At 44.1% G+C, this 8,493-nt stretch overlaps 1 protein-coding gene across 2 annotated transcripts in view; it reads left to right on the top strand.

Moving 5' to 3' along the window:
* Window positions 1-8,493, top strand: part of TULP4 (tubby like protein 4) — a 237,071-nt gene that overhangs the window by 204,130 nt on the left and 24,448 nt on the right. For both annotated transcript variants that reach the window (XM_019550023.1, XM_019550024.1), the window contains exons 8-9: window positions 3,652-3,876; window positions 7,476-7,710. In XM_019550023.1, coding sequence (XP_019405568.1) covers window positions 3,652-3,876; window positions 7,476-7,710 — 460 coding nt within the window. The remainder of the gene's footprint in view (window positions 1-3,651; window positions 3,877-7,475; window positions 7,711-8,493) is intronic.

Here is an 8,493-nt window from a genome sequence, read left to right as displayed (position 1 = left end):
AACCTACCCTCTGCCAGCTTGTGACCGTTATTCTTGGTCACTCCTGGCAGTGCTCAGGGGAACAGTGACTCCCCCAATGCCTGCTGATCCCCCCTGACTAGTTTATAACAGGCCACAAGATGTGGCCATGTTATTATTGATTTCTAAGATTCATTCAGACCCCTATATTTAGGGCTGAGATTCTTATAAAAACTAATGGGATTTTGTAAGATAAAAAACAGTAGTGGAAGTACCAGAATTTAAGCGCAGATTTCTCAGCTACTAGCAAAGAACACATGACCAAACATGGGGAAAAAAGACAGTTTATGGCAAAATCTGTTTGTATGCCCCAATAAAGTTTAATAAAGTTAAAGTTTAATAAAGAGTCCATACACGGTGGAATATTTTACAAGGAGTAAGAACATCTCTGGCTAATCATTTTCCACAATAGGTTTTGGATAGACCACTGTAGCCAGGTGGTAATAGACTTACTGCAGTAATTGATCCTCATCCTCACGTTTCAGAGAGACTTTATCTGAGCAATACATTTAAAGGTCAGGTCACACCTGGCAGTTCTCTTTTCCAGTGCCTAATAATAAAGCCTTTTTTCTTGTACCTCATTTGACTCCTTATAGCCCTTCATGTGTGAAGTGATGCTGGATGTTAGATATGAAGGGCACATTAGAACAGTCCTGCTGAAATGCTGCCCTGGTGAAAGTTCTGGCAAAATGTGTCGGGAGCATCAGTAAGCACCCAACAAACCAATACCAGCCCAGAGACTGGTTGATGGTTTAGAGTAGGGATGTCAGAGATGTGGCCTGTGATTTGGATGTGTCCCATGGAGCCATTTCATGAGGTCTACAGGGGACCCTGAGGTTCTGGGAATTTTGGGGGTGGGACAGACAGGGGCAGAGCCTGCTGCTAAATTCCCAGCTATGGAGTCTCATTGGGTATGTGTGTCTGTAGGAGGGTGGAGGGGCAAGTGAAGGCTGTACTGACCTCTCACTCCCCTGGCACTTGACCTGCTGCTGCCACAGGCGTCATCACCCTCAGTGGGTCTGGACCTGGCCCAGGAGGCTCCTTGCCTTCTGGATCCTGCCTGAGGACACAGGTGACTTTGATACCCCTGGTATAAAGAACACTGGATATTCAAAAGAAAATGTTCTAAGCCAGTGGTACCCAACCTTTTTGCCTGGCAGTCTGGATGGGCAGTACCCGGTCCATCTGTGGGCTGGATCCAACTGGTGGGCCTGATCTGGTGTGTGGGGCAGGCATGGCAGAGCCCCAGTCCAGCTGTGCAAGAGAGAGAGGGCGTGGCCCAGGGCAACGCAGGGGAGGGGACATGGCCTGGCTCCAATGATCTGCAAGGTCCCTTCCAGCCCCTAACAATCTAATCTATGAAATCTAATCTATGAAAATCATTGAAAACCTTCATCGTGGTTGTGCCTTCACTATCTAAGCATTTTATATATATATGAATTGACTCAACTGACTTATGCAAAGGGATGTAGTTGGATTTACAGTACTAGCTGTACTTACAGTAGGATGTATGCCTTTGCACATCCACTGGTGCCCTCTCCCAGGGCTTCACTGGATGAGTCAACATCTCCCTCAGGTATATTTGCCTTGTGCCCTCTCGATTCAACCCTGCTTATTTTGTGGGCTGCACTGACCAGCTCACAGTTCCTAACCAGTGTGAGGTGCCAGTAGAGCCCTGAAATGTGGTTCATGCTCATACTGTAGAACATCCTGTACTGAACAAGGGGTTTTTTAAGCATCCAAAATTAAATGGAATTTTGAACTGACTAAACCTCTGCCCTGAAAGTATGTTGATGACAGGCTATGTAGCAGGTTGCTCATGATACCACAGGGATGTTTTGGTTCCTTTTGAAGTGTCATTCTTCACTACAAAGAGCCTTTAGCAATTGCTGTGAAAATCATAATGCTCACATATTGTTGTTTTGCATTTGTGTATCAGTCAGCCAGAGGATACGTACCTCCATGCAAGGATGTGTTGTGTGGGTATGGGATTGTATGTGTGTCTGCAGTGCCTGGATTTACTGAAAAGGAAACTGCTCTACTTCCCACCCACCCACCGCCCTGTCTTAAACCAGTATTTTCCTTGAAATTTAAAATCAGGTTGAGATGGCACAGCAGGTAAAATTCTCTCCAGTAGAAAGTTGCTTCATCCTACTCTTTATCTTGAAAATAAACATTGAGGTGGCATTGTGCAGTTGCACTTCCTGTCATTCACATAAAAATCAGTTTGCTCTGGTTTCTCATCTTGAAACATTCAAAAGTCACAATTCAAAAAAAGTCTGTCTCTGAGGCTTACTAACATTTTTGCTGATCTAGTCCAGGTTTCTGTGTGTTGTGTAGTCTTTCACATTTTTCAGAGGTGGGGGAGGAAAAGCCTGATTACTTGGTTTTCTTTGCTAATGCCTGCCTTGTGTGTGGCTAATTCTTATTTGGTGTATTCTGATTAGAAGGATAAAACGTCCCTAATTGACCATGTTAACACATCTCCATCCTTTCAGTAAATTGTGTCCATTCTTCATCTAAAGAACAGGACCTAGTCCGTTGGGCATAGGATTGTAGCCAGCATTGTGAACCAATGCTTCAGAAGAAGAAACAAGCCTTTTTAGAATGTGCTCACGGTAGCCTGCTGTGCAGTATTATTCACAGAGGAAACAGTTTGTTTCTCAGCTCTGTTGCTGTTGATTCCAGTGTGCTAGACACAGTACACACATGCACAATTAAAAGACAGCCCCCATGAGCTTACATACAGAGACAAGAGATGACAGGTGGACACAACAGATGTTAAGGAGAGCACAGCTAACAGTGAGATAATTATTAAAGCACAATAAACAGTGGTCATGGCACAATAGCTTTCTGGAGGCATCATGATAGGGAGAAGATTTAGAGAGGATAGTATGGAGAGCCCCTTCCATACTATGAAGGACAAAGCTTCAAGGATTTTTTGGGGAAAATTGGACTCATGGGAATCAACTCTAGCCCTCAAGCATGACATTGCCCTTGTCTTGGCATACACCTCACTACAAGCTGGTTGTTATGAGACTAACCAGTTTGTTTTTTCAATCCACCTATGTTACTTGACTCCTGCATCAGAGAATATCACAATCAGGTGCAACATTGGCTGTCTTAAATGTGTGTGTGTCCTAAATTTGCCCAAACATAGAGCCAAGAATATCAAAGTAACATCCTTGTGTTACAGTGTACAAAGGAGGGCCTGATCTAGCTGTTGCCATATCTTTTTATTCTCAGAAATCTCAATCCAGTTCCATCTCTTACCATTATTCTGTTAATTGGTATAAATTTGGACATTTATATCACTGAACAAAAAGATGAAGAAAAGGCAGTATGTATAGCCTGTCCATGATGGTGATTTAGATTTTTTTTTCATCTGGAAATACTTTGTAATAGGGCATTATGGGGGAGCGGTCAGTTTGGGACTGGGAGGCAGAAACAGCAACGGACTAATCACACCTTCTGCCAGTGACAGTAACTCAGTGCAAAGCTACTCTTATATTTACCTTTTGGAGAACCTTGGCACTGGATTCAAATGTTACTGTTGAACATGCATCTTGCTGCACCAATGTCCAGGAGAAAGCTTATGCTGTGCTAAGTTGTACAATCTTCCTTTCCTTACAGCGTCCCATTATCTCTATATGTTGGGGCCACAGGGACTCACGCCTGCTCATGGCTTCTGGCCCTGCACTGTACGTGGTCCGAGTAGAGCACAGGGTCTCCAGTTTGCAGCTTCTGTGCCAGCAGACCATTGCAAGCTGCCTGCGAGATGACAAAGATATCAGCAAACTGACCTTGCCTCCTCGGCTCTGTTCATACCTCACCACTGCCTTCACACCAACAATCAAGGTAAAAGAGATCGGAGCCTTTTTTTCATTCTTCACTCTGGTGTTCCCAAGAGATAAGGGGGAATATCCTGGCCCCACTGAAGTCAATGAAAGAGCTCCAGTTGACATCAGGGAGCCAGAATTTAACCCAGTGGTTCCCAGTGAGAAAAGAGGACCCAAAAAGGAGAGAGACTGAAGATGAAAAATAAAAAGGACTTGTTTACACTGCTTCAGCACACAAAATAAGGCTCAAAATATTGTAACCGTGAGGTCTTCTTTATGGTTGGTCTGTCAAGCAAAAGCCTGTGAGTTCACGGTGCCTGCCAACTCACAGCAGATTTCTGAAGACCCACCTCATTGTGATGGTAAAATTGGTCTAACATTGGTTGTGTTGGAGCTGCACAGACAATGGAACTCTTATCTCCCTGCTTCATGTCAGGATGCTTATACATAGGCAGCCCCAAATATCTGTACTTACCAGAGTTGTCTGCCTTGAAATTACTGACAGAAACAATATTTTATTGCCACTTAGCCCCATTAGCCCTGCTGAGCCAACACAGCTAAGAGAAAATGAGCTGAATATTTTTCTTTTTTGCATATCATCAACAGAATTGCTTACCAAGTGCTAATTGCAGGGCCATCTGGTCCATCCCTTTGTCTTCTGATCATGCCCTCAGCTACACCTGTGGATCCCAGAACTGTTTATACCATCCCAGAACTGAGGTCTTAGCAAATAAAGTGCTTAGGTGCATCTGATCATTTTATGTAGTGCTGGTGCTTATTACCGTTTCATTTTATTGGGACAAATTCAACTTCTGGGTATAACAGTGTCAATCTGGAGTAGGTGCTTTGAAGCCAGTGGAATCTATCCAACCATACACTGTTTTAAGTGAGAGCAAACTGTATCCATTATATAATGACCCATTATTGCCACATGGTGAATCATGCTTTGGTTTGTTTATGAGAAAGCATTTTGTGTATCGCTAGTTTAGTAATTTGTGTACATAAATATTTTTGGAATGAGTTAATCTCTAAAACACAGGGTTATATTATAACTGGTACCTTTGGAAAGAGTAAATGACATACTGTAGCTGTAATTCTTCCATCTCTAAAAGTATGTACTTTACTATAGAAAAGCTCACTATTCACCAGGACGAGCTTTACTCTCTCTCTTTTTTTCGCCAGCTCTTATTCCCTTTTATATTTGTTTTGGAAGAAACTAAGATGTGGCAGTTTATCAGTAATAATAATTACAGTAATACCAGTAGCAGCATTTTGATGATACAGAACCATCCACTGGCCCTTCAGTGCTGGGCATTGCACAACCTCAGTATCAGACTGTCGCTGTCCCAAAAAACCTCATAATCTATAGAGATGAAGCAGATGACAGAAGGATTACTATATCCCATTTTTACAAATGATGAAAGGAGTTGCGGGATCTAACAGGGCAAAGGCCTGAGGGCCCTTCTACACATTAAAATTAAAGTTGGATAGAAACCAGCTGTAGAGTCATTGTACCTTTTCAGGCACAAACTTTGTAGCAGGTTGGCTCTTTTTATAGCTGCATAGTCAGTATGATAATTTTTGTGCATGTGTTTGGCCTAAATTTATTGCACAGTTAACCAGTTAATTTAGTAATATATATAATGTGTAGAATGGACTTATGTTGCCTGTCCACAGTCCCATAGGAAACTGTGGCAGAGCTGGGCATTAAACTCAGATTTCCTGGGCCCCAGACCAGTACCCTAACTAGAAGACCATGCTTCTGCTTATCATTTACTTAACTTTTATTTTCTGTATACAGGTTTTGAGCCATCTAGCGGGTACGTCTCTCTCACTGCTATGTAACTAGGTGGTTCTCAGATTAGTTTAGGCTAATGCTGATATGTTGTAGACTCCTGTGTGGGTCTGATTTTAAAGGCCCACTTTCGGAACCTGCACTTGATATATACAACCAAACCCACATTAGCAAGTCCTTTTAGTCATGGACCAACCCATCCTGCTGTAGACAAACTCACAACCTGACCTGTGCTGCTGACAAACACGAAAAAAAAACTCTGCACTTTCCTGGTAGCAGCAGCACGTTAGTTCAAACTGGCTCTGTAGTGTCTGTATAGATTGGGCATTTTGGTGGGGCTTTTTGGTGCCTTTATCTAAAGTTCATTCAATTCCAGGAAAGCTGCTGACAGATATGAAGAAAAAAATGTGCTTTACTGGAAGAAGCAGTGAGTTACTGTTCAAAATGGCTGCCAAGGAGATGAAAGAAAAGATCATAGAATCATAGAGTCATAGAAATTAAGAGCTGGAAGGGACTTTGAAATATCATTGAGTCCAACCCCCTGCTCTGGGCAGGAATACTGCTGAGATCAAGTGATCCCAGCTAGGTGTCTGTCTAGTCTCCTCTTGAAGACTTCCAAAGTTGGGGATTCCAGATACTGGTTACCCTTACCGTAAAGAAGTTCCTCCTTATATCTAACTTGAAACCATCCTTTAACAGTTTATGGTTATTGCTCCTTCTCCTCCTCTGGGGCACCCTAGTGAATAGTTTTTCTCCAAGCTTCCGATATTCATCCCTTACATACTTATAGATGGCCACCACGTCCTCCTTTGGTCTTCTCTCCCCCGGGTTGAACAGTCCCAGATCCCTTAGTCTTTCTTCCAGGCCCTTAATCATTCTTGTGGCCCTTCTCTGGACCCTTTCAAGATTCTTCATGTCTTTTTTGAAGTGCATTGCCCAGAACTGGACACAGTACTCCAGCTGGGGTCTCACCAACACCGAGTAGAGAGGAAGTATCACTTCCTTAGCCCTGCTTACAACACACTGACTCATGCATCCCAGTATGTTATTAACTGTTGGCTCCAGCATCAGACTGGTGGCTCATGTTCATCCTGTATTCAGTCATAACCCTGAGGTCCTTTTCAGCCATCATGCTGACCAGGATATCTCCTTCTAACCTATATTCATGTTGCTGGTTACTTCTCCCCAGATGAAGCACTCTGCATTTATCCTTATTGAGCTGCATCCAGTTCCAGTCCTCCCACCTTTCAAGCTTGTCCAGGTCCAATTGGATCCACAACCTGTTCCCTAGTGTGACAGCTTTTCCCCATAACTTAGTATCGTCTGCAGACTTGTCCAGTGTGCTTTCCACATCCCCATCTAAATTGTTGATAAAGATGTTGAACAGCACAGGACCAAGAACTGAACCCTGCAGGACACCATTGGCCACCTCCTGCCAAGACAGGTGATCAGGGTGTGACCTCTCTTTTCTTTGCTCTCCTTTGCAGCCATTCTTTCTTCTTTGTTTGATGTCCTTTGTGCTGCTTCTTCTGGTGAAGTGCTTTTAATTTTTTTTACATCTTTCAGCAGCCATTGGTGAGGCTTACATTCCTACCTGAAGCTAACCTGAAACATTTTTTTTCAGACCCGTACTCGAACTGCAAAATGTGAAGTAGTTCATATTCCCACCTGAACCCAATTCACTTTGCGGGTCACCCATGGATACTTGACCCAATGCAAGACTCTAATCTGTAGACTCCACTTAATTACGGTGGTATTGCTGAGCTCAAGGACAAAGAGTGACACAAAACTAACTTTCTCTTACTCTTTTCTATTCACTTAAGCCTCCAATCCCAGACCCCAACAACATGAGAGATTTTGTCAGCTACCCAACAGCTGGCAATGAGCGGCTGCACTGCACCATGAAGCGAACAGAGGATGATCCTGAGGTCGGAGGTCCATGCTATACACTGTATTTGGAATACCTAGGGGGATTGGTGCCAATCTTAAAAGGGCGCCGGATCAGCAAGCTGCGACCAGAATTTGTCATCATGGATCCTAAGATGGACGGAAAAGCAGGTGGGACAGTTTTATAAGTGTTTAGGAAAGTTCTAGCTTGCAGGTTCCAGAGACTGAAATCCCGTTTACCCATAGAACTGCTTGATGGGTAGCAACTGCAGTGCTTTTCTACAGCAAGCAACAGTCTCTTCATTAGGTCTGGCTGAATGGGGTAGTGGGGTTTTCCACTGCCCAGCCAAACCCATGGTTCTGGCTAAGTGGGGAAAAATGCCACAGTGGTAATAGATGTCCACCGCAATAAAGCGTGGAGGGAATCTATAACCACCTTTTGTTGTGCCACTGATTTTCCTTTTGTGTGGTGCAACAAAGGATATCAGGGTGTGTTTGCTCAGTGTTTGTGCCATCATAAAAAATGTCATGGCGGCACAAATGGGATGTCAGGGTGATGTCTGTTTCCATCCTTAACACGCCAGTCATCAAACTCTGATCACATTGGCTTCTGGTTTACAAAATACAAGTTCTTGAATCCTGATTTGGGAGGGATCAGTTCATAGGCAGAGGGGAAAAGATTTTAGGGGTGGAACAGCCACAAGTGGCTTGTCCATGGGGGCGCCCGGCACAGGGAGAGGGTGGTGGCTCCCACCACAGCATGCACCCCAGGAGGGCATGGGGGGCATGTGCTCCTGGATTTGTGTAGAGGGATGTGAGCTGCCACTGTGGGCTTAGGCTGGGGCTGCACCGGGCTATACCAGGGGTTGGACCTCAGTGTGCTCAGGGTGAACAGTAGCAGTGCTGGGAGGGGGGGTTGGGGGACTACGGCAAATTTTGGGGTGGCTTCAGCCC

This window comes from Crocodylus porosus, unplaced genomic scaffold, assembly GCF_001723895.1.
Source record: "Crocodylus porosus isolate Cpor-Errol unplaced genomic scaffold, CroPor_comp1, whole genome shotgun sequence".
Taxonomy (NCBI): domain Eukaryota; kingdom Metazoa; phylum Chordata; order Crocodylia; family Crocodylidae; genus Crocodylus; species Crocodylus porosus.
The sequence above is the reverse complement of the archived record's forward strand: the minus strand, read 5'-3'. Positions and strand labels throughout refer to the sequence as shown.